The following is a 26,194-nucleotide window of genomic DNA, read 5'->3' on the forward strand; positions in this document are numbered from 1 at the left end:
GTGCTAAAAGCTTTAAATACTTCCTTTGGCCATGAAATAGATCTGCTGTCAAAGAAGCCAGCATTCCTGACAGTGCCTGTCCCACAGACTCCCACAGGAGAAAGTCTGCAGAGCTGAACTAGTCTGACCCCAGGAAATCCTTCCCACATCTCTCATTCTTGCTTTGTTTCTCCTTTAATTTTCAGAATTTGCTGAAAGGCCGGTTTGATGTTTGGTTATCTTCCCTTTCATGCACTTCCTTGGTCTTCCTTTCTTATATTAATACCACATTAAAGCTGGGATGTGAACCATGCAAGTCAGGAAGTCCAAGATGCTCTTTCAGAAAGACTCAGTCAACATTGTTCATGATTTTTAAAAACTTCTCTTGTTGTCTTTGCTAATAACACAAACGGCTGATTTCAGACTGGAGCTAAACACATTTATGCAGCCAGCAGGTAGAATCTCTCTGAGGAATCCTAACACTTGTGAGCGTATCTATTTTAACTAAAAAATCATACAGAGATCTCCAATTAAAGTATCAACAACTTCGAGATGTATGCATGTTTCCTTCCCTTTCTTTTTTACACCACTACAGTAGCAGTGCTATCATTCTTCACAACAATGATTTAAGGGCTTTTCAGTGCATTCTTGGTGTTGCTTTGGTTTCCGAAGTACATTAGCTGTTTTTTCATGGTCAGAAAGAATGAATATTGTGTAACAGACTCTGAATTTGCTCCATTCATGCTTGGTTTGGGGATTTTTTTACATCATCTTATTAAACAGGAATAGTAAAATTTGGACATTCTGGGTTCAATTCAGGGTTTGCAGGAATGTCAAAGCTTTTTATTCAGCTTACTCACATTTGAGCTCACCGCTGGATGGTTCGTCCCCATTTCTGCCTCCATAAGAACACACTTAGCCACTTGTACACCTGTCTGCGCCTCCAAAGCTGTTAATGTCTCCTCAAATTTAAATCAGTAATTTATCCTCCTTCCTTGAAAATTCATTAACAGGGTAGATACTAAGAGCTCCTTCTCTGTGCTGCTGGCTCCCAGCTGATGCTGTCCTCGCTAGTGCTAGCCTGGAATCAGTATTAATTATACAAATGGGAATAAATCCATTTTGATCCATCAGACTTTCCCTCATACCCTTTGTGCAAACACTTGTTTATGAATCAATGGCTCTAACTGCACGTCTCCAGAAAGTTGTGAGGAAAATTGTATTTTGACCCCATTTTGACCATATGCTCCATCTGGTTAAAAGCTGAAGCCAAGAATTTTTTCTACAGGCCAGATACTTGTTATTTGAGGAACTGAAGGAATAATTAACGCAGCTCTCTATAAAGCCAGCTTGTGACCATTCGTATTCATCCGAATGTATATTCATCCCTTTATTTTTCTGAGTATTATTAATAAGAAACAGCGAGGAGTGTGAGAGTGGATGCTGAAAACCGGGGAGAGTTCAATGACGGCCCATGGAGAATCCGTGGTCCAGAAAAAAAAAGCTGCGATCAAGCGAGCTCAGAGCAAAGGCTGTGAATCAACCTGGTTGTGGCCCATCGACATCTACAGAGTGAGGTGTCAGGTACAAGAAGGATTTTCGGTCCTAACACCCGCAGCGCGGCCCTACCGGTACCGGTCCGGCCGCCGGCTCGGGCCCGCCTCCCCTCACGCCGCGCCGGGCCCGCCCCACAGGAGAGCTCCCGGCTTCCGCCAGGCCCCCGGCTGGGCCTGCCCGCGCCCCCCCGCGGCGGCTGCGGCCCGAGGCCCGGCCCAGGCGGGAAAGCGGCCGGCGGCGGCGCGGCGAGGCCCCAGCAGGTGCGTGTGCGGCGGGGCCGGGGCGGGCCGGGCTGCCGCGGGGCGGGCGCTGGGCCCGGCTCGGCCTGGGCGGGGGGAGGGAGGGAGGGAGCTCCGGCTGCTGGCGGCGGGCTCCGAGGCCTGGGCCCGGCGGCGGCCCCGGCACCGCCCGCCGCGCTCGGAAAGGCCGGTCGGGAGCGCCACGGGCCGTGCTGGGGCCGCCGCCTCCCCCCGCTGCGGCCCAGGCCCGGCGCTGCTGCTCCGAGGCCTGACTCGCGTTAAAAACGTGAGCGTGCGAGTTACTGTAGTGTGTACAAATAACGGCCGTGAGGCTCGGCGGAGTGCCCCGGCAGCCAGGCTTGCACAGGGAGGTTTCACCAGCAGAAGCCGTAAATGCTTCCCACGGCTCTAGCAGGAGGAGCTGTGTCTTGCCTTGCCTCCATGGCTATCAGTACTGCTTATTGCCCTGTGACAGGCCTGCCTGTGGAAGTGACCCCTTCTAATACTATAAAACCTATTTTACGTATATTGTGAGTCAAAGATATTGCGAAGACTATGCAATGAGCGCTAAGGAAAGGGTACCAACCCCTTTTTCTGAATACATTTCGGGGGGGGAAGGAGGTCTGTGATCAGCTGCTTAAATAAGGTGTACAGATGCACTTTGAATAATGTTGCATGGTGATTTCCTAACTCTCATGTCACTTCTGTTCTACAGAGAGCCTCCTTTGGCATTTTTGTATATAATTAAATAGATTATAAAATTGATAATATATGCTGTAGAGATTTGGGGAGAAGAGTGATTTCACAGTCAAGTGCTCGAAGAGCAGCTGCTGTACAGATGTGTCACAAAAGGGGTGTAGTTTGGACCCTGTAAGAAAGAAAAATACCCAGTCTACAGAAATGTGCTGTAAACCTGTTTTGGAAAAAAAAAAAAAAAAATGAGGCTTTTTAAAATAAGATTGCCATGTTAGAAGCAAGGCTACAGTGGCATAACAAGAGTGCCTTTGCACTCTACTGGTTGAAATCTGTGTCTGACTCAGATTTTCACAGCCTCTGCAGTCAGCAGTGATTTGCTGGTTTCCTGGAAGCATCTTTTTATAGAGGAGACTTCTGGTTTTGTTCTTTTGTTTTCCTTCACTTGCCATTAGCAAACTATTGTCACAGCATATTATCCAAAGCTGTGCGGGAAATTGTCCTCTCTCCTCTGTGCTTCTTTGTTTATATAGGACCTGAAGGCTCTCTTCTAGTGTTTTGAAAACGTCCACCACTTCCACGGTGGACCTTACATCAGCTGTTTATCATCACCTGCGTTTACACTTGTATCTCTGCAGACCATCAGCTGTTAAGGCTTTGGTCCAGTGTTCTGTTTTCTTACTATAACTGTTTTACAGTGTCTGGTAATGCAATGCAAAGTACACACAGATAGTTTCTCTGTAACAAGGATATACTGTACAGATTAATCCTGAATCACTAAATGTAGGAGAAGCCTTTCCTCTGGTTGAAAATAGAAGAAAACAACCTCCTCTAAGGAGAGAGGCTCGTAGCATGTGCATTGAATCCGTCCCAATTTAATTGCCTTGAGCAACACCTTAGCTGTTACAGAGCTGTCTCATGACTGATTATAAAATGTGGCTGTGATTCCCTCCACATGGTTTTGTTGGAGCACTCTGGTTCTTTGTGAAGAGCATGAATTCTAAGGCCTTTCTTTGGGTAGCTTGGCCTGAAATAATCTGTTCTCTTTCTCTCTAAGTCAAAGATTTCCTTGTAGGACTTCACATGGTCCTCCTTTGTAAAACTGGATGTGGAGCAGTTCCCTTCTCTGAGCCTGAGCCTAGGGCTGACTTCTCAGGAGGAGGTGTGAGAAGGGAGCAACTCCAGGATCCTTTTGAAGGTAAGTCTTTGTGTCTTTGCTGTTTATATTTTTCTTCCTAGTCTTCAAGTTACTAGTATTCCAACAGGAACTCTTAAGTGGAACTCTCTCTGTGGATATTGTTCAGGTATTTCAGCATTTGAGTCTAAGTTTTCCTTTTTGTCAATGCATTAATGAAGGCTTTGATGAAACATCTTTGTTCATTGAGTCAAATCCCCATGCCAAAGCTAAATTATTTCTCATGCAGTATTAAGATCTGGGGAAGGATTGTGTTTTCTAGGGTCATTTTATAAGATGGGTACCTAGCACTTAAGTGTAACTAGTTCTGTATCCCGTTATATAGCTCTTTCAATATGCTTTACAAATCAGGAGTCTCTAAGACTTAGAGCTCTTGGATGGTTAGCCCAATATACCTGACATACACTTGCTACAAATAATGTAGATATAAAGAAAAAACCTGAACTGCAGATGATTTTGAATCTTTATGTCTATTTCCTGATCAATGTTTGTGACCTCTCTGAATGCTGCCTTGGTTAACTAAACGCTGCCTTGGTTAACTCAAATCTCAGGAGGCTGAGCTAGGTAACATCATTGTTAGTATTCTATTTCACTTGTTTGTTTGCATTTAATATGCAAGTTTGGCACTCAGTTAAAAATAGCAGCCAGAATGTTGGAGGGAGGGGGAAACAGAACAAAATGGCTGAAGAGAGTCAGCCAAATGGAGCATAATCTTGCTGTGGAGGCTTTTGGGGTTTTTCATGACTTTTCATCACTCTTCCTCATTTTTATCTTTCTCATTCTTTACAGAACCATGAGTCAGTTTCAGTCCAAAAAGCTCAAGATGTCCAGTAGGCAGTAGGAGCGAAGAGTGGAATTCCAAGGAGGTCTTGACAGTAAATGACATCCCCAGCCCTCAGTAAGGCGAATAAAACCATTTGTTTTGCCATACTTTTGAGGTATTAGTAGGATTGCACATAGTGTCAAAATCTGTGGACTGCAGACCTGGAAGTTTGACCACTACCAACTAAATTAGTAGAAAATTATTGGACACCTGCATAAATATTATATGGTGGGGAAGAGCCAATGTGGCTTTTGTAATGGAAAGTCATGCCTTAAAAAAATCTTGGAATTCTCTGAAGGTCTAAATAAGCATGTTGAGAGTTCTGGCTTACAGTACTCAAATTTCAGGAGCTTTGAAACAGGAGCCTTCACCTGAGCAGCCCTTGACATAATAAGGGAGTTCCCTGTCATAAATAAACAATTGGTGCAAAGATAGGAAAGAGAATATGAGTAAATGGGCAGCCCTCGTGGTGGTTGGAAGTGACTGTTGGGGTGTCGCAGGAATGTTTTGTAAATGACCTGGAAAAACAGTGTTTCCAGCTGGCTTTACCTTATTTAAGGTGATAAAGAAGAGGGCTGAGGGTGATGAATTGCAAATGTAAAGTGATTCATGTGGGTGGGGAGCAGTTTTAATTTCACACACAAAATGAGTGAGTTTTTGGAGCCATAATGACTAATTCTATGCAGCTTTCTTTCAGTAAAGCCTCGGTTTGGGTAGTTTTACACAGGCTCAGGGATGACTGCATAAGCTCACAATTATGAAGTACACAGAAACTATGCCTGGTTCAGAAGGTTCTGGTCTGGAGACCTGGGGGATGTGTGCTTCTGTTCTTCCCTAGGCTCCTGCTACAAATTGTAGCTAGTTACAACAGGATTAGTAAAAAGTGATTAAACCCACAGATGGTCCTTATTCTAGGCACAGAAGTAGAATTTGTTTTACTATACAAGCAAGAAAATCTAGATGGAAATGAAGAGTTGAAGAATTTGTAGATTTAGATGTGCAGAGATTGTGTCTCTTGCTTCCCAAATACATAGGACTTGGCCACTTGATATGTACTGTGTTCTACAGTGTGCTTTTTCACAGGCAAGAAGGAATTTGTATATGCAAGCAGCATCCTTCATGGACAGTGTAGATAGGCTTTGAGGCATAGAGTTTGATGTTTCATATCTTGGTATGAACAAGCAGGGAGACAAAGGCTAGACTGGTGCTCTTCTGGATTTCCGAGATGGTATCGCAGTCCCCTCATTCTGTGTTTTTGCTTTTAAAGCAATCACATTTCTGTATGTGACCCATTTCTCATGACTGTAAGGCAGTTTCCTACTGCTATTTCTAATGAGAGTTGAAGATGCTGAGATCTGTCTAGGATCAGCCCATAGCAATGAAATTACAAGTGCCCTGGGGCTGCCGGTGTAACGTTTACATGAGAGCACTTGCAGCTTTTAAGAATTACTTAATTGGAAATGCAATAGGTGCCACACAACTCAGATCCTGTTTCTGATGTCGCATTCCATAAGAGCACAAATTACCAAATGAGTTAATGCTCAACTCAAATTGGCCATGTTTTCAGCATGTCTTTATGTATGGCTGATGAAGTGGAAGTTCCAGTTAATAATGTCAGAGAAGTCTGGAGCTACTGACTTCAGTGTCAAACGTTCCCTCAGCTGAGTCTTTTACAGGGTCAGCATAGGGAAGTGTCCCTCCTCCATCCCTTCCTTCCTGCAACCCTTTTTCCTATTCGCACCCTTTCTCCTAGACAGGACTCTCATTTGCAAAGTCCACCAGGCAATTTTTTCTGAGGCAGGCTGGTGGCTTCTGACAAAATTTTTGAGGATTCCCACCAGGTGAAAGTCACAGTTCAGAGCAGAATACCTGGCATGGAGCTGGGCATTCTATGGCAAGTCTCTGATGTCACTGAATTACTGAAATAAAGATTTAGGGAAAAAAAAAATCCCATCTCTCTGCAAGTTGTGCCAATGTGATTTTTTTTTTTTGGCTGCCTATTTTTATATGTTTGTGTCTGGATTCTTCTGAAGTGAAATGTAACGCTGTTGGGGAATTGGCAGCGGTGTAGCAATGCTGAATTTGTTTCAGTGTAGTTCAAGGAAACTATTGCTGGTGGATCTTTCTTTGTGAGAAACGTCAGAGCAAGATAAAGATTGTTTTTGATGGTGAAAGTTTTTGTAGTCATTTTTAAAAGCTGATGATCCTGGTGAAAAATTAGTGGCAACAGCTAGTTGATTATGTATATGCTTCCCTTGCAGGTTCAGCTGTACGTAGGATTCTTTCTCCGTTTCTGATTGTGTGTGATGTTGAACTTTTGCTTTTTTTCCCTTATATCCACATGTGGTTGAATTTCAGAACTGATGAGGCATCTTCTAAAACCTGGTGTCTTTGCATTGTCTTGTAAGAGTCCTTTCTTGAGGCTGACACTTTTCAAATTTAGTGTCAATGGGGGAATTTTAAAAGCTTGGTTTCAGCTTTTTGTGTATTCAGTATAGGAAAAGTGCACTCCCCACTGTTTTCATAGCCTTTTGTGTAAAAACTAAAGAGCATCTCCAGCGATGCCCCAGCTGGGAGATGGTCTTTTGCTAGTCCAGTAGAAAACTGCAAATTGTTCTTGAGTTTGAGCTAATGTTGCACTGTTGGTATCATGATCTCCAGCTCCAGAATCTCGTAGCCTATTTCAGAGTGCTTCATACAGGGAATAAATAAGTTTGTTCCTGTTCGACAGGTGGCACAGAAGAAGAAACATTAACTTTTTGAAGCTCACATAGTAAATTGGTGACAACCCTGGAAGAACAATTTCAGGTTTTGTAGTTACCTCAAATACATACTGTTGACTGGAACAGACTACTCTTCATATTTCTGGTATGTTGAACTTAAAGCTTATTTTTTGGAGGTTCTAACACAAACATTTCTACAGCATTATAAACAAGTTTGTCACTGATTGTAAAAAGGGCATCTCCCAACTCAAATGTTCTGTGTCCTGAGGAGTTTCAGATTCTGATCCAGTGACATTACTGTTTAAAATGATTGATACGTGACTTCTGTGGACTTTAAGTCAGCACAATTTTTGAGGTGGCTGTTTCCTATTTTTTTCCATCTGCTTAACAGATTCCGTTAGTTCTCAGTAAAAAGTGTGTGGTACTGGTTCATCTTTGTTTTCAATTTCTGAATTTCCTAACGTAAAACTTCAGTGGAGCAGAGTTGCTTTTTAGCTGCAGTCCTTAAAAGATGAATACTCAAACTGCAGTTTTCTATTTGCTTAATAGTAGAGCCCAATATTTGCCTACCCTCATGTAGACACAGCTAAATCTGTCACCTCCTTCTGTAGTTTGTCTAGGTTGTCCAATTAGTTACAGCTTTCAGATTCATTGTTCTGGAGAGATGTGTAAAAATGAGAGTTTGTGGAAATTAGTTACTTTTTAAATAAGCTTTATATTCCTAATTATGATTATATTGATTTTCTAGAACTATGTCAAGAAAAAGAAAGCTATTGGCTCAATTAAGTACTCTCCAAAGCAACTCCAGCTTCCCTCCATTTGATGCCTTGGAGAACCTGAACACTACGCCTGATGGGGATTCTTCTCCAAAAAGCAGCAAATATTTTGCGATAGAGAAAAAAAGTTCTTACCAGCTAGAAGCAGATTTTTTCAACCAGCCCTGTATTAGTCTGGCCAAGTCCTTTCTGGGGCAGGTAAGACACGAACACTGAGATTACTGTACTGGAGCATGTGCTAGCTAATAACTTGGAGTAAAAGGATGAAATATTTTTTTTGTCATTTGACTCCAAGGCTTTGCTATTTTAAGAATACAGTTCTCATTCCTTCTCTTGTTAAGTACAGTGGAATTTAAAGACTAGTAGCCAAATCTATTTTGGATGTAATCAGAGGAGTATTTTTTCAGGTTTAGTTTACTGTCACATTTCAGAATTATTTTTTTGTGGAGTTGTTCTCCCTTTTTTCTGGTTTACTGAAATGTAGTTTTCTGGTTGTGGTTTGAAGGTTGTTTGCAGCCCATTATTTTCCTTTCAGGTATGCCTTTATTTGTTTTTTGCTCTTGCTTAGCCCAGTGGAAAGTAATGCTCTGCAGTCAGCAACATCTCCTTCTCTGCCTCCATTTTACTCTCCTGTCATGCTGAGAGCATGGCAGGCCCGTGGCCTTTCTTGACCAGTATCCACTGTCATAGTGTACTCAAATATTTCATGCTTATCTGCAAGTTCAGCAGACTGCTTGGTACTTTCTTTTATGCTGCCCTGAACGCTTTGAAAGTTGTATCTCATACTACCTGCTTTTATTTTTGCTGTTCTGAGTAACTCGATACTGTCAGTACACATGGTGAGCTCTCTAACAGTCACCTTTCTGAGGTTATTAACACAAATATGTCAGGCAGCACAGGCCCTGGTGTGGAGATGTTTAGGACTCCACAGTTCCAGTTAAACTCTCTTCACTCCAAAAACTGCTATTCCTATCTTTTGTTTCTGAGTTTTCAAGCCATTACTTGTTCATGAAAGGACCTTCTTCCTTATCCCATTACAGAAACTTTGAGGAATCTTTGGACCTTGTTGAAAGCCTGTGGAAATCAGAGTGGGAGAGATTGAATGTGTCTCTTCTGCTTAGTGAGTCCTTAAAATCTCTCCTGCTTTTTCCATGAGAGGGAGTTCCTCCAGTGTTTTCCCTATAAAGAGTTCCAGTCTGGGACCTCCTAAACACAATTGCAAAATGTGTTTTTAGTTTCACTGCTATGGTCTTATCTTCTGTGAGTCTTTTTTATACCTTTATTGTCTGTAGGGTGAACGGGCTTTCTGGGTTCTCATTCGTTTAGATAAATTCAGAAATTTTTTCCACAAACTGTTGGTTTTGGCCTGTCTTACTGTGTCTAGCTTTTTTTTTTATTATTTTCTGAGGATATTGTCTTGCTTGTAATAGACGCCTTTGCTCTGCTTTTTAACACTGCTGGGGTTTTTTTGGTCTGTCTTAACCTCACTCTGATATGTAGTGTGTTTGCTATCTTTATAGACATCCTGCTAGAGGCTCGCCTTTCCAGTTTTAACCTTTGGCTGCCTCTTAAGTTCTTCCTAACAAGCTTCCTCCCTGTGTGTAGTTTCCCCCTTTTGCTGGGAAGCAGAACTCTGATAGATTATTTTTGGACCTTAATGCTTGTGGAAGGACACTGAACTTTATAATTCATGGTCATGACACAGAGTTGTTTTTCAGGGATAAGTCTTTGGAAAGGACTTTGCATTTTGCTCTGGTTCTGTTTGAGAGTTTAGTCTTTTCTTGAGAGATCCCTGATTACTCGCTCTGCAAAGCATTTGATGGTGTCTTAAAAAACATAGCCTGTGTCCTGTCCTACTGTGGTATTTACTTGGTCTACCTGAGGGTACCTGAAGTCTCCCAGTACTGATGCATTTTTTTGTTGTCTTAATGACTCCAACATCCTTATGCATTCAGTTACCCTGGGCAGATGATATTGTAGTCCTGATTCTATACTTTTCCTATTTAGGCCTAGAATTACAAGTCAGGCTATTTCTATCTTAATTTTAGTTTTTCTTTAAAGTGTAATGCCCAGTCCCCCATGACCCAGTCTATTCTGTCATTTTCTTAGAATTATAACTATAAGGGTAATTTAGTGTTTCATTCATTATCTTCATTGTATCAAATTTTGGAGGTGGCTAGTATGTTAATATTGTTTACCTTAAACATGATACTTGAGTTCTTGGAAACAAAAAAATACCCCAAAGCCTACACACAATAAATGGCCTTTCAAAATGAACTGTCATAGCACCAAGATACATCCTCAATGAGAAATAAAAACCTCTATAAAGTAGTTTACTGTGAGGTATTGTGAATGATAACCATTTTTTAACTGTTTTAACTGTGAATATTTGGTGTGTCTGAAGAGTCAGGGAAATGCCTGCATGCTTTTAAAATCATAACCTAACCATTGCATTTCATCATATTGACAGAGAAATGCAGCCTCATGGGTGTGCTTTTGGGGTGTTTACAGGCAGTTGCTAAACACCAGTGCTTTTCCGAAATCACTGCCTTTTTCATAGAAATAATAAACTGTTTTCAACGATTTGAGAAGTGCTGTAGGGAAACAGTGATATACTGGAGTCACAACATTTGAAGGTGCCTTCTGGAGCACCCATACCAGATCAGGTCAATAACTGCATCAGCAATCCAGCACAAACATCTGTTAGGAATTAAGCTTTGTTTCTTGAAGGACACTGTTGAATGGCTGGTTTTCAAATATGGAAGCGCTGAATGTCGTATAATTAAACTGATAGCTGTTGCCCAAGTGAGACTATTACTGCAGTATTTCTTAAACACACATTAAGTAAAATAAGAAGTTTAGAAATCGGGTCAAACCACCAAAAACTCCATACAAAGTTTAGTGATTGTTTTATTTTTAAAGAGAATCTTTTCACTGTCATGTGCTTTTTTTCCCCCGCATCTGCTTTGTTTTATTTAAGGAGGTATCAGCAGCAAGGAACACACTGTAATAACAAAGATCTGTTGTTGTTCTGCCTGAAGCCAATTCCCAGCTTCCCTGCACTGCCCCTCTCCAGGGTGCAGAAAATACAGAAATAGCATTGATACTCACTCTGGTCATGATTATGGTTAGGGACTAGGACTTATTTGGAACATCTCTATGTAGAGAGTCTGTCTAATCATAGTAGTTAATTGTGTTTAACTGTGCCACTGTCATACTTCTTCTGATCTAAAGAATATATATTCATGATGCTTCAAGGTTGATATTGGTCATGCGTTCTTGCCTTAAACCTGGTGAACTGGGGTGGAGAATACAGAAAATAACCACAAAAGCAACTCTGTGCTCTGTGCTTTATAGGATTGTAAATTGGTTCGTTATGATACTGCCACATCTAGACACTCCAGGCATTTTGTGGGGTGAATGACAGGTAGGATCTTATTGTCCTGAGGTGTGGCCTGGACAGTAGAAGCTGAAAAAGTTCACGTTAGCTCACACACTGGGCTGCTAGGTGGAGAGGATAGTAGGTAGTACCATCGGGTCCTTTTTGACTTCTTTGTTTCCACAGCTCTTGCGCTCTGGTTGTGTTGTACAGAGGGTTGCTAACTGATACACTCTGATCTCTCTTTCAGATTTTAGTTCGCAAACTTCCTGATGGCAGAGAACTCTGGGGGAGGATTGTTGAAACAGAAGCTTATCTGGGTGGGGAAGATGAAGCTTCCCACTCAAAAGGTGGGAAGCAAACTCAACGGAACGCGGCAATGTTCATGAAACCAGGAACTCTGTACGTGTATCAGATCTACGGGATTTATTTCTGCGTGAATGTTTCCAGCCAAGGTAAGTTGAGGCTGAAAGAGATTTAACGCCTACAGCATAGGGATGATGTTTCAAGCTACGCTTGCTGTGTTGCAGTTGCTTGTGAGCTCCTGGGGGCCCTGTGAAGTCAGTGACTTGCTGCCAGAGTCTTTCCTTGGGACCGGGGTTTTGCCACTGTGAACAGTACATAACAGTGGACAGACAGCAAATTAACTTCCAACATTACAAGCAGGGCCCCTCTCCAGCTGCATGGTGGCCAGCCCGGTGGGGTTTTGGTCCCAGCTGTGAGCTGTGTGAGCTGTTCAGGAACAGAAATAAAGACTAAGAACTGGAGGAGAATCTTGATAGGATGGAGCTTTCAGTTTTGATGACCTGGGCTGCTGCCTTATTCATGTGATTCACTGAACTTTGTTCCTTGAAAGTGGTGACGTAGAAGTAAACTTGCAGTCTAATGACAACCTAAATCTTGGTGTCTGTTATCATGACAAGAAACTCTTCTGTCTCCTACCTTTATCTTCAGAAGCTGTAAATGTTGGGGAAAACAAAAAGGTCTGAGATATCCTAAGCAAGGAGTCAACATAGGAGTGTTTTAGCTGCTTTGCTGTATCTTAAAACTGAAAAAAAAAACCCAACCCAAATCAAAATACCCAGACTGTTACAGAATCTTCAATCTTCTTTTATTATTCTCAAGATAATATAATAAACCCCTAATCAAATTATTCTGGAATTTACTCAGACTCTCCTTCCACAGCTCCTCTTAACATGCAAGTGTTACTTCTAAAACTTTGGGTTTTTTCTTTCCTGTAAGAATGACAGTGTTTGCCTTGCAATAAAACTGTTGGTTAATTAGACACCTTGAAACAGCAGCAGGTATTTTGTGATAAATACTCATTTTGTTTAAAAAAAATGTCAAAAATAATTTCTTTTATTTTTGGCCACTTCAAAGATACAGCTTAAAAAACCCCACCACTTGTATATTCCTAAGTGGAAAGCAAATGTTGTAACAGTGACCATTAATCCTCAGGTTTTGGCCTTTGGACAGGAGCCACGCGGGAAAACAGTGCCAGGTTATACTGTGGGGGAAGAGCCTGTCTTTCTAAATGGAGGTCTGGAGTCTGGTGGAGGAACACATGTGAATTTCATTACATTGTCTCTGCCAAATCTGTTCAGATAATGAAAGCAGAACGGTTCATTTTTCAGGATGGGATTCTTAGTGTTTGAAATAGTAGGAATAAGAATTTTTATTAAAAAAAGATGCTTAGCCTTTGAATTCTAAAAAGATTTCTTTGAAGCGTATACTTTGGGAAATTTTCCCTTATATACCTGTGTTTAGTTTTGTAGCAAATCAGTTAGAGAGCTCACTGTTGTGATGGATTTAGTTGGATTTTTTTGTTACAAACTTAGTCTCCATTGGCCTGTGGTACATGCAGCTATGCTGACACCTGGCACAGCTGTCACTGCCAGCTTTGTCAGGGACGCACTGAAGCAAATGGCATGGCTCTGCCTGGTGTGTATCACAGATGCATCTACACCAGTAGAATTTACTCCTTCAGTATATTTGCCCATGTGCAGGTGTGTTGAAAGAATCTGAGGAGGAACCATACCTGAGATGCTTTTCTCATCTTAACACAGACTGAGAAGCAGCTTGCCCTGTTTAGTCTGAGGAGGGATTGAGGAAGTGCTCTTCTGTGGTGGCACTATGCACCTGGGTAGAAGGCAAAAGCATCTCATTCTCTGGGTGTGGGGCAGATCTTGGAAACTTTGTTTTGAATCTGGCTGTGGCTGTGCAGAAAACACAATGAAACACTGGCAAAAAAAAAAAAAACCCTTTTGTGGCATAGCTTGGTCCTTCTTAGTAGCACAGACCACACTTACAGCATGAACTTCTGATGTAGTAGGATTTCATCATCTTTGTGCAGGGAATTTGATGCAAACTATCTGAGTACTTCAGTCTCCCTGGGAGTGCTGAGAAAACCTGAGTGACTGACCAGGAAAGGAACATGAACATATTATTTCTGATGGTGCCGCTTGGAAAGACTGAACAGAAATTACTGAGAGAACACTAAATGCTTTCCCTTTTCAAAGGGCACATCTCCAGTGATGTCTCAGAGCTGCATCACTCTTTTCTTGGATTTTGGCAGTGCAAAGCTCAGAGCACCACAAATGTGGAATGTTTGCATCTATTCCCATGTATGATCTTCTGCCTCCTATGATCTCCCAGGATCTTTCATGTTCTCCCCTCAACTGTCTTCCAAGCTGAAGGTTTCTAGCCTGCTTAGTTATTCCTTCCTTAGGCTCTTGCTCCAAAACCAGTCTGTAACTTTGGTAATGCTGGTTGCCTGTCCCTGAATCTCTTCCAGTTTCGTTATATCTTCCTGTAGATGGAGGGGAGGAGCAGAACAAGTCTAGACATGCACACAAATTTTGGGACAGCAGAGCAACTTGCTTTACGTGAGTAGCTGGGGTTTACATCTGGGAATATCGTATGGCATTGCTGCAGCAAATTGGAGCAGTGGAGAAGGGGAAAGGTTTTGGGGGGTTCCCTGATGTCTTCAAACACCCACAAATTGACCCTGTGTTAAGCCATTTCAGTTTTGACCTGGATACATGTTAGCAAAGTTCATACTGAATGACATGAGAATTAGGGGAAAACCAGAGGCTGATTTCAGGAGAAATCAGTTCTATAGAGATTTTCCAAATGACTCTTGAAAGGTGTTTCTGTTTGGCCATTGGGTGGTTTGCATCAAAATACTCATGCAGTCGTACACTGATTTTTAACAAAGCATTTCTTTCTGGAGGCTGTTGGAACAAGCACATAGATTTAACTGAGATCTAGTGTGGTTTGAGGTGGTTTACTAAAGTCAGCACAAATTAATAATCACAAACAAATTCTTAGCTGGCTTAAACTATCTAGTTTTGTAGTGCAGGCAAGTCCCTGTGCTGCTTAAATTACAGGATCCTTGTAGGAGGAAATCAAGCAGTTCAGACAACCAGTATATCCTCTTCAGTGCTGGCAGTGACTGCTGTCCTGCTGCTTCTCAGACTCTTGACCTGAGTGACCGCAGAGCTGATTTGGAGTCGCTAGCTTAATGAAGGCTGCTGTCCTTTTACTGGAAAGGTCAGAGTGTTGCACCATCCCTGGGCTGTCTGTGCCTGCCTCCTTGGCACAGACACTGCACAGGGCTGTCCCAGACACACGCTGTTGGGACCAGGCAAGCAGCATGAATTGGACTGTGCAGCAGACTTTGTTTTAAAAAGTAGTTTAACACCGACTTGAATCATGCTGGGGCCTTCTTGGTCCTTAACCAGCTCAGGATCTGAGGCCTGTATGAGATGTGCAGAGCATTACATGCCGCTCGTACTTGTTCCCTCCGCTCAGCTTGTCAAGAACAGGGTATTTGGCTCGTGAGACTCTGGCTCTTTAGAGATCTCCTGTTTTGACTGTAACCTCACAGCCTTGCCTGTTTTAACACCAGGTGGAATAAACTTTCTCTTCTGTTTTCTATATTTGGCTTATGCTAGACTTCAGGCTCAGCAGTACCACTCGGGGATAGAAAAAGGGGTGTCACCAGCAGAGCTGTGCTGGCAGAGGTGCTTGGTAGAGCAGCTACAAAAGCAGAGACTTCGCCTTGAGAACCACCACCACTTGTAGTGTCCTCAGCAGCATGTCCCCAGCCCAGCCTGATGCTGCCAACAGACGTCAGAAGCGCTTCAGCTGTAGGTGGTTTTGCCGCTTTGCTGGGGCACGAAGTTGTGGCTGTTAGTGTGTTCAGTCGAGTTCACTTGACTGTATCTTTGTGTTTGTAAAACCGTAACACGTTGAAGGGTGGGCTCAAATATTTTCTGTTGCTGGGGAAGGGGAATTCTTTGTGCACATCACTGAGATAAAGCTGCGTCGTGGGGCTTTTACTGTGAGAAGTCTTTCCATCACTGGGTGAAATACTCCCACTGCCTGAAGCCATGCAGGCCATCACTACATTGGTTCTTTGGAGAAATCATAGCAGTAGAGGAAGAAGAGTTTATAGAAAAAATATAACCAGAGTCTTTCAGCATGCGTGAATCCTACAGTATATCCCGAGCAGCACGGTAATCTTAGTACAAAGAGCTTTCCCAAGGGTTAAGAGGGATGTTGGGCTTCCCGCACTTCAGGAAGAGGGTAAATGCCAGTCAAGCTTCTCTTTGACTTTGCCCTGTTTGTTCCTCAGGAATTTGCCAAGGTGTGCGTTTTGCTGCCAGATCTGAAAGAATAACTTGTAAAATCGAGATCTCAGTGGTGCTCTACCCAGGCCTGGGGTCCCACTGCATGGACTTCCCCCTAACTTTCAGATTTAGACTAGGACTTTGAAGGAAGGTTTTTGGGAGCAGTGAGTCAGATGGGTGGAGAGAAGAGAAAATTTTCTTCAGTGGCCAAGAGCTGTTTCCAAGAATGGGAGCTGGAGCTGTTCCAGGGAAGGAGCAGCAAGCTGCGCAGTGGGGGTGTGGGACTTCCCTATCGCTTTGATTTTTAGCTGCTCAAGGAGAGAACTGGCCTCTGCATTTTTAGATCCCAGCTTTTAGCTCTGAATGCTCCTCATTATATGGAGTGACTCAGGCATGGGAGGCAGATACTCGGCATCTCTGGACTGGCACTGCTGCGGATGGCGTGTCAGCGGCCAGATCGTGTCAGGCAGATGCTGCGGCCAGATAACCCCTGAGAGCAAACTGCCGCAGGCTGCAGGGAGGGAGGAAGGCCGCCTGAAGCACTCTGGCAGGCAGGAGTTGACTCAGAAGGATTTGGCTACTCTTTGGTAGTTAAAATAAAACTTCTGATGGGCAAGTATGCTCAGGAGGACCTGAGCATCAGCCCCGGGGTGCAGGGACAGATGGGGGCAGAGGAGGCAGTAGGTCCCTGGCATCCCTGCACTCTTACCCTGCCTGCTGTCTCCAGCTCTTCCCACAGCTCTGGCGGGGTTGTGGTCACATTCAGGGGCAGAGCGTGGTGTCTGTGTTGCACAGAGCTAGAGAGAGCGTGAAGACCTTCTGGTGGAAGTGCAGAAAGAGCAGCCAGAGAGAGAAATGCCAGGTACCCCCTGCCATGGCTCTGCCGGCGCTCTGGGAGCACCTGCGGTTTCTCCGAGTGCTTGTCTCTCTTCCCATGAACTCCCAAGGACTCAGTTCAATTCAAGTCAAACCACGGTTTCCATTTGTGATGGATGAAAGCGAGCAGTGTAATTAGTGATTGCTCAGAATTCCACAGTTGTTGCTGGCAAGTGAGGCGGCATCCTGAGGTGAAGGATGTTTCTTTGTGCGTGGATAAAAAGCAGATTTAGGACATGGAGCATGTTCTTAAAAATCTAAAATGACCTTTGAGCTCTAAATCACTGTAGTACAGGGAAGCAGCTTTTGGCTGCCAGATTAGCATCAATCCCCTTCCTTAGCAAAGGGAGTGCCGGGGAACAGATTGCTGACAGCTGTTGGAAATAAGTCTGTTGACTTCATGGAGCTGTACTGAGGGCAGGGGGGGTTAGAGCAGGTTCAGGGCAATAGGCACACCTTGCAAAGCCAGACATCAGGTCCTCAGTTGATAGGCTCAGTTGGGAGCCCAGGAGGGTAATTTAGTGTGGGATTTGTACAAAATCAGGGAGGGATGCTATTTTTGGAAATCGCAGATCCTCAGGGATCTGTCAGTGCCTACAAAAAAAGCCTTTGCCAGGCATGAGCATGGCTCCAGATGTTTGAGGCTGGAGAGGGAGAGGGGATTCTCGTGGAGCGGCATCACGGAGCTCGCAGATGCTGGCGGGGAGGAATGTCGTGGGCGGCCCTGGCACAAGGGCTGCTGTGTGGGCCAGCACACAGACCGCTTTACCAGGCGCGCTCCTCGCCCACTCGAGGTCATGAGAAGACCTTCCGTGCTGTCCAGTGGAAAATACCAGGGAGGTGTTTGTGTCCCACTTAGGCTGGAGATCCTTGTCTCGGGGGAATGCCTGTGCTCACAGCTGCACCTTTGCTTCACTGTCACCAAAATCAGGGAGGGCAGCTGGCTACAACAGCTGCGGGGGGCTGGAGCTTCCTAAGGCTCCTGACAGAGTGGCAAATCACATTTAAGAAGAGAATCTGTCACTTTTCTTCACTTCTTGTCATAGAAAGGTCTTCTCTGCTGAAGTGATGCTCCCAGGGCCGCGCATCCCACAGCCAGAGACCGTGTAGCCCTGAGGTCCCCTGAACTTCCCTGGCCCGAGGGTTTGACTCGCTCCGCGGCGTGGCTGTGCAGTTCCCCAGAGCCATGGGCGTCCCACCTGCCGTTACACCTCCACGGGGCAGTTTGAGTTGGCAGCACGTGCAGCCAGGGCTCCCGCAGCGGCACACTCAGCAGCTGCCCCCAGCGCCTGCCGCTCCCTCCCAGCCGCCTTTGTCCAGCCTAACTCTGTGAGCTGCCTCTGCCTGCTGGCCGCATCCCCACTCATTCCTCCTCTCCTTTGTCAGCTGGAGTTCTTGTAATCAGTTTATTATAAATCCACTGGGTTGGGAGCAGCTTTAGATAGCTACGCCCAAACTGAACCATATGTGTATTTATTCCTGAACATTGTGTTGACATAAGAAAAACCTCTTGCCCTCTGGTGAGCCTTGGAGCAGCAGCTAGGCTTAGTAACATCCAGAAGTGGGGTTGGGGAAGAGCAAGTCAGCGCTGATGAATAAATGACGTGGAGCTATGGGACACTTGGCATTCCGAAGGGGGAAGGGAGGGCGCTGACCCTGCGTTAGCTGCTGACTCTGGAGCCTGGCACTTGAAGCAGAGTGACCCGAGGGAAGGACAGACCCTGTGGTTGGGGGCTGCGGGTGCCTCCCTGCGCTCTGGGGCTGAGCTGAGCCGCTGGCGGCAGGGCTGAACGCCCAGATGTTCTCCACATAAACCTGTGCTAACACCCGGTTCTTGTTCTGCACAGGGGAAGGGGCCGCAGTATTACTTCGCTCTTTGGAACCTCTTCAGGGTTTAGATGCGATGAGAGAGCTGCGCAGTGCTTCAAGGAAAGGACCCACAAAGCTCCTGAAGGACTGGCAGCTGTGTAACGGGCCCTCCAAGCTCTGCCAGGCGTTTGGGATTGACAAGGCTTTTGACCAAAGGGACCTGACGCAAGACGCAGCCATCTGGATGGTACCTGGACACGACCCACCCGGGGAGCAGGACGTGGTGGCCACAACGAGGATTGGTATCGGCAACAGGGGAGAGTGGGCACAGAAACCTCTCAGGTTTTATTTACGAGGAAACAAATTTGTGAGTGTTGTAGACAAGAAAACCGAGAGAGAGATGGCAGCAATGGGACACTTCTCTTGCAGCTGACAAGTCTCACAGGTGTGCCACTGGCCAGGACCTGAGCTGTGCTCTGTATGATGGCTTCAGGCTGCGTCACGGCAGCAGCCAGGGCACACACAGGGGCTTGGGGGTTTTTAACAATAAATGTACTTTATCACAATGGATGGGGCAAGGTGGAATCCTATTTGTGGGGTAGAGGGGCATGGGTCTCCCAGCCAGCAGTGAGGTCGGTTGTGGCTGTTGAAGGCCACTTTCTCCCTTGTCCATGGATCCAGGCGTAATTAGGGGGATGAGTGGTGAAGGGTCACAGCTCTGAGCTGCTCCCAGCAGAGACCATCACTTGGCTGCTGCAGGGAACAGGCAGGAGGGCGGATGGCAGCAGGGCTGACAGAGGAGAGAGCTGGGAGCAGAGGAGGTAAAGGAGGGATCTTACTGTTCTCTACAACTACCTCTTGGGAGGGGGTGGAGAAGAGGGAGCCAGGCTTTTGTCAGACAGGATGAGAGGCAATGGGCACAAGCCAGGAAACAGGAAATTCTCATTAGCTGTATGGAAAAAATTTTCACCATGTGAGGGTGGTCAAACACTGGACCGTGACCCAGAGAAGCTGTGGGACATTCAGACCTCCCCTGGACAAGCTCCTGAGTGACCTGATCTAACACATTTTCTCTGACAAAAGACCTCCAGAGACCCCTTCCAACCTACACCAGTCTGTAACATCCAGCTTAGAGAACAAGAATGCTTTTTGTTTTTCCTAGCTGGTTTTGAAACCACTTCAACTTACTACCGTGTGAACCCCAACACAGAGAAAGCACCAACACTGAGATTTCTGCGATGCTGCAGCCTGCCACATACAGGAGGAAAAAACCTCTGGGATTTAGGGCAGAACCTGCAGAACTGCAGCCACACTGGCAGTTTGAAGGGTGACAGGGATACCACCCCCTTCCCCCCCCACCCCCAGGATTCACATGCAAGAAAAAAGCTCAAGTCTTTCAAAACCCTTGTCCCCATCACATGAAAAGAATCTTGTTTGAGCCCTTCTGAACAGCCCTTGTTACACTGATCTCAGTAGCTCACCCTGAGATGCAGTTGCTGTGGGTATGCTGGGACTGGGGCCCTACAGCCATGTTGATCTGATTTTTAGGTCAGATATTGCTTTTGCTCTTCCGTAACATCCCTGCTTGCAGCTGCAGGGGAAGACTCGTGGAAGGGACCATGAGAGCGGAGCTGTCATCGGGTATCTGGTGCACTGGGGACACTGGGCTCCCTGGCACAACTGTGCCTTGCTGGTGGTCGGTAAGTTAACGTAAAGCTCACAGTTTCACCCAGTTTGCATGGGCAAGTGAAGCTGCTCTGCGAGAGCCTGAAACTCTGGGAAAAACTCCAGCTTGTGTGTGTGGTGTAAGGGAGGGTCTTAAGGAGGAGCCTGGCAGTCTTTTAACACCACGCAGCCTTGGAAGCCACCACCATGGAGGTGAAGGTGTGTCCCCCCCTTCCCGGGTGCACAGCACAGAGCAGTGACCGCTGTGGGGACCGGTGGCCTCACGCAGGATGGGGGGAGGTGGCATAAGCTCCTGCTGTCCCCAGCACAGCGGGAGGAACAGTCCTGAAGCTGCCACGTACAGACCTGTATCTTGGTTTTCAGCTGGAGAGCTTTAACCCAGGCCAGGTTCCCCGTCTGGTTCCCTGCAGCCACAGCCATCCTTGCAGCGAGGGGAATGGACGAACAAAACAAGCCCTGGGGGATGAGTCTGAGTGCCCTCAGCACCAGCCTCTGGCTGTGTGGAACCAACACATCTGTGCACTTGCAGCTTGGCCAGCTAATTTCAGTTCTGCTCCACAACCAAGCTCCCCCCCCTCAGTCAAAAACTGGAAACCCTGAAAACCCACAAACACATGGGCTGCTTGGTGACAGCCATGTGACAATAGACACTTAGTAATAAGGATACCCGGGAGAGGAAATAAGCTGTAACACAGTGAGCGAGTCATTCTCATTCATGAAACTGTTTACTTGTGATACTTTGCCTTCCTACCTCTGTCCTCACTGCTGCCAGATAACAACGATCAAACAGAATTCCTCGGTGCCCGGGGGCACTTCCCTAAAAGCCAGGCCAGCTCCACTCTGCCCTTGAGCGGAGGCCGCGTGCGCTCTGCCATGGGGACAGGCTGCTCACAAACGGTGCTCGCGGCGGAATGACCCAGCAGTGACGTTGTTGGAGAGCAGAGGAAGCGCTTCTGATGCGCCAGCATCCACCCACAGGTGAAGTACTGCAGTGGACATCTTGGCCCACTCTCGAGAGCCGTGGGGAGGGAGCAGGGTCAGGGAAGGGCTGTGAACCAGCAGCTCCCGTGCTGTGAACGTGGCGCAGCAGGAATCCAGGCTGAGCAAGCGTGTGCTGTCCTGCAGCAGGCCCCGAGCCCACAGACCGGCCCCGGCTGTCGCCACAGGGAGCAGATGGGAAAGCAAGGCACGGAGGGGGAAGAACCTGCTCTATGTCACACGGCAAGAAGGAATTGAAATCACCTCCTTTAGTTTTTAGGCATCTTTTAGACTATCAGTGTGGAGCCTGTAGCAGGTTCCCTTCCTTTGCCAGTAGAGTCACTTTAAGAGAGACTGAAAAACTGAAATCACGGGGTCCTCGTGGCTGGTCACCACCAGCACGCTGCGGAATTTGTCAAACAGCATCAGCAGCTGGGAGCGACGCATGTTCTCGTTGTACATGATCTCCTCCAAATGGTGTCGGCCTCGGAAATAGTGCAGCAGCCTGTGGGGAAGGAGAGCAAGGGAGTGCATGCAACAAGAACTGACACTGCCACCCTCAAGGTTTCCTCTCCCCTGGGATGCAAAGCAGAAGGTGTTTGGGTTGTGTCCCTCATTTACATGCAAAATGAAGTGAATTAAATGAGTTCTTACCTTAGGCGTGCCTAGCACAGAAATCCCCTGCAAAACCAGGGGACTCCCCGTGCTTTGGAGCTTTACAAAGGTCTTCCTTGTATTAAAAGGTTTCCTAGCCTGGGGCTTTTCCTGAGATGATTATCAATTTTCAACATAGTTTTAACTCCAGAAAGCAAGAAACCACAAGTGCCAACAAGCCTTGAGAAGTCAGGATGTGGCAGATTTATTTCTGTCCTCTCTTAGCTGGGTCTACAACACCCTTCTGTCACAGCTCCACATCAGAGGCCTAGGTACCTACACCTGCTTTTAGAATGAAGAGTGTATTTTCCCTCACAGCAGCCCAAGGAGCTTGGTAACTACAGGTCATGCACTCTTGAGGTTCGGTCGGTTTGGGTTAGGTGGAGCAGTCACAACAGGGAGATGGACATTTTGGTGACACGCACCCCAGAGAAGCTCTGGGTATTGTAAAGCCCCCAAAGGGAGCCAAAACCCTGAAGCCTAAGCTCAAACCACACTGGCTTCTTAAATTTCCAGTTCTCTTTAAACAGAAACAGCACAGATACCCATTTGCTGGCCACCAACATGCTACAGCCATCTGATAAGCTCAGCCCTGCGCCGCCAGTCACGGCAGGGTCTAAGACAAACCGCTGCAGCCTCTGCACTGCAGCAAGTCCCTGATGGCCGAGGACCTGCTCCCCGAGAGCCTTCAGAGCTGTACCACCAAGCCAGCCCTCCTGATGAAGCTTGAGTTTGCTGCTCAGTCAGTCTCTTAATTGTCTTGACAGTCTCCCAATCGCAGGAACCGTACCGCACACCTCACTCAAATACTTCTACCCGTCAAGGCCTGAACGCATATGCCAGAATCACTTCCCCAGCTCCGCAGCCAGATGTGCGTCCGCATGTGTTACACAGCACACTGTGCTCTGCGCTTCAGCAGCTTTTGCTCATGTTTCCATACCCATCTGCAGTTTGGGAATATGCTGGGCTGCTGCTTCATGCCAACTGACAGTAAAAATGAGGGGAGATGACAAGATCTGTTTTCCAATTCATTCATACAGTCCTCATGCAGGAACAGCCCTCAAAAGACACCGAATATCCCTCAGAGCATTCCTGCCTATTTTCACATGACAGTGGGATGGGGCCTCTCGTGCTCTCCCTGAAGGACTGGCGTTTGCCTGGCTGCCTTCCGCTGCTCAGGCTCAGCACTCCTGGCACCCATCACCCTTCATGGGTGACTGGACAGGAGCCACTGTGCAATGAGTCTCCCTCCATCACACCCTCCCTCTACAGTGCCCAGAGTGGGCGTCACCTCTAGTCCACTGCCATTTGGGTTTCTCTGCTCCCCAATTTGCCATGTCCCTCCTCTCACCCCTCTCTTGTTCCCCAAACACCTGTATGTAGGCTCGGAGCCAGGAACCTCACTGCCTCATCCCTGCAGGCAGCCTGGGGCTGTGCAGCCCCCAGCACGCTGCAGGCTCCCTTCTGCTTTGATGTGCATCCGCCAGCTCTCAAGTTGACACCATTCTGTAGAACATTATTGCTACGTCTCTACCTGCAGTACAAACAAACAACAGACGGACAAGCTCCAGCCATATTTACCTTTCCACTAGCCGGGCTGTGCATTTGCCTTTTGCACTATCTCCCACTGGGTATTTAAATCAGGCCAACTGGCTTCCTCCCCTGGGCCGACGGCAACCAGTGTGCACTGAGAAGCAGCCATCAGCAGGGACAGCGTCGGTTTGTGTGTGTATGTGTCAAAACCAGACCATTCCATGAGGTATTAACAGAAATTTTTGCATCTTATAACTTGTATCACTGTTCAAAAAGTGACTTTGAAAAAGATTTTAAAAGCTACGTATTCTCTCCCTTTATAAAGCTGCTCACTGTGATTGCCCATGCGCCCATCTCCTGGCCCAGCTGTCTCCTGTGCAAATGATTACAAACTGGCTTTCAACAGCAACACAGACTAAGCAGTTTTCCAATAAATAAATCCATCCTATATGCAAAAAGAGTCTGGATTTGTAACCGGTCAAGATGAAATATTTTCCACTCCAATAAAAGTTAGAGAGGATATTAAAGAATATCACAAAAATGCCGGCTGGAAGACACCTCCAAAGTCCAGTCCAGCATCCTGCTCCAGCAGGACTGTTGCCAATGCTGTAGCTTTTTCTAGCCAAGCTCTGAAACCCTCTAAGGATGAAAATCGCCCCACATGCCTGGGTAATCTGTCCTGGGCTGCACTGCCCTCCCAGGGAAGAAGTTTTCCCAAAAATCCAACTAGAGTCTACAAAACTGTAACTTGGGGCTCACAGCTCCAGTGAAGATGGGCACTACCTTTGCCTTTTTGGGCAATGAACATTTATAGGACCCAAACAGGACATAAGATGGCACTTCTTGGGGCAGTAACACTGCATTTGAGTGCCTCTGAAGCTGCACGGATGTGTCTGTTGACAGATGTGCAGATCCAGATCCAGTGATGGAAGATTATTGCTTTCCATCGCTCATCACTGTTCTCCCCTCTTTAAGTTATAGGAGCTGCCCATCTAACAGCAGTGTAGTGTTCTTAAACACTAAAAAAAAAGCATTATCTCACACTAGTCGTTCAAATAAAATTAGCTTATTTCTGGCCAAGGAGATAACCCTTCCACCAGCACTGCTTGAAAATGGAGAACTGTCCACAGCTTAGTGCCACCAATAAGCATTCCTCAGTGGTGTAAAAGGTCTCCATTTCCCAATCTAAGAGCAAGAAAAAGCATCCTGAAAGGACTCCACGGCCATGGCTTGGAAGAGAAGCCATGAGTGAAGCCTCAAACTGTCTTTAAAAGCACTGATTAATGTGCAGTGAGGAACACTTTGTGTACATTACCGAAGATTTAGCTCAAAAAAACCCTTGTCTCCTCCTTAAGTTTACTTCTGGAAGTACATGCCAACCCTCCACCAGCAGCACCTAAGTAAAGAACTTGGATTTCAATTCCTATTCAATGTAATGAGGGTTAATGCAGCCAGTGCTGAAGCCAAGCTTCACTATTCCTTATTTCCCCTTCAGGTTTCTGTCTTGCAAATACCAGCTGTGCATAGCAATGGACAGGCACAAGCTCTTTCTGCCATCTGTTTAATGAGTAACAGGCGTTCAGAGGCATAGACACAAGAAAATGTATCAGGACAAACTTTACTGCTCTGCTGAAAATAGCCCATCCCTTTGTGTGCACACACAACTACACTTGGAAGGGCAGTTGGAGTACATTTAGTGCACTAACTATGCATTTATAGCAGGAGTTTGTTCTAGGAGGCAGCTGATACAGCAGAGCTATTTGCCAGAGCACAGCCCTCATTAGGCTGCTATTCCTCAAAAGGAAGCTGGCACAGTAACCTGGATTAGGGTAATGAGGGACATCAGCTCATTCACTTCTCCACAATTGTTTACACTTTCATTAAGAGCAATAGCTTTACCCAGAAGACATTTATCTCTGATGGTTTATGGCACGAAATGAGAGAAAATACACCCACAACCTCCAAGTTATGGTGTCTCATAAAGCCACCAGTAACCAAGAGCGTCTTGCATAAACATTTCTATGGGTACACTCCAGCATCCTGCCCACAGGACCCATTTGTTTATCGTATCTTCTCTCTTCCTCGCTGTTGACTTAAAAGTAAGCTATGCTGCTGTCAATTCAATCTATAGTAGAATGGGAAATTCAGACTTAGCAAAGCCATCCTGGGGATCTGCAGAAGAACCTGGTGCACAAGCAAACTGCAAAATAAACATCATTCAGACAGCTGCCTGGTTACGGCAACTGATTTTATGAAGAAATCAAAGTAATTTTTTGCATCTGCAATTCCAAAGCTTTCAAATGGCTGTTTTACCCAGATGAGGGAAGTGACAGGGGAGCAATCATGAATTCCTTTCCTCTCCCTAGGATATCTAAGAATCTGCACTGCCACTAAACTGGTCCAAAGCGTCCCCCACAAATTCAGTCTTAAGATATCACCAGTTATGATTTTGTTTTTACTTGCCTTCCTCACTGGTAATGGCTTAACTGGTAATGAGGCAAAAACATTTCAAAGTTCCCAAATGGCCAAAGTGTTGCCTCTCAATCAGAATATCCTCTGAACAGTTTACAGAAGATGGAGAAGACAAGTAACTCAGCAGTAACTACCCGCAAGCTTGGGAGAGCTCTATGAAAACACCCGAGCAGAGCACAGCTGCAAAC

At 45.9% G+C, this 26,194-nt stretch overlaps 2 protein-coding genes across 12 annotated transcripts in view; one reads left to right on the plus strand and one right to left on the minus strand.

Annotated features, from left to right (window-relative positions):
* The first annotated feature begins 1,671 nt into the window (after positions 1–1,671).
* Positions 1,672–19,249, plus strand: MPG (N-methylpurine DNA glycosylase). Of its 2 annotated transcripts, none has more exons than XM_074886011.1 (7): positions 1,672–1,796; positions 3,526–3,666; positions 4,453–4,561; positions 7,218–7,354; positions 7,958–8,183; positions 11,615–11,819; positions 18,722–19,249. In XM_074886011.1, exons 5-7 carry the CDS (start codon positions 7,962–7,964, stop codon positions 19,114–19,116), a joined length of 822 nt encoding a protein of 273 aa, XP_074742112.1. In that variant the 5' UTR covers positions 1,672–1,796; positions 3,526–3,666; positions 4,453–4,561; positions 7,218–7,354; positions 7,958–7,961; the 3' UTR covers positions 19,117–19,249. The 2 variants fall into 2 exon arrangements, with proteins under 2 accessions (XP_074742112.1, XP_074742113.1); XM_074886012.1 differs by having other exon boundaries at positions 1,708–1,796; positions 3,544–3,666.
* Positions 19,250–21,075: 1,826 nt separating this feature from the next.
* NPRL3 (NPR3 like, GATOR1 complex subunit) overlaps positions 21,076–26,194 on the minus strand; it is a 45,377-nt gene continuing 40,258 nt past the window's right edge. For all 10 annotated transcript variants that reach the window (XM_074886004.1, XM_074886003.1, XM_074886000.1 and 7 more), the window contains one exon: positions 21,076–21,852. In XM_074886004.1, the coding sequence (XP_074742105.1) occupies positions 21,687–21,852 (166 nt within the window). In that variant the 3' untranslated portion in view covers positions 21,076–21,686. The remainder of the gene's footprint in view (positions 21,853–26,194) is intronic.

Source organism: Strix uralensis, chromosome 16 (genome assembly GCF_047716275.1).
Source record: "Strix uralensis isolate ZFMK-TIS-50842 chromosome 16, bStrUra1, whole genome shotgun sequence".
NCBI classification, from domain to species: Eukaryota; Metazoa; Chordata; class Aves; order Strigiformes; family Strigidae; genus Strix; species Strix uralensis.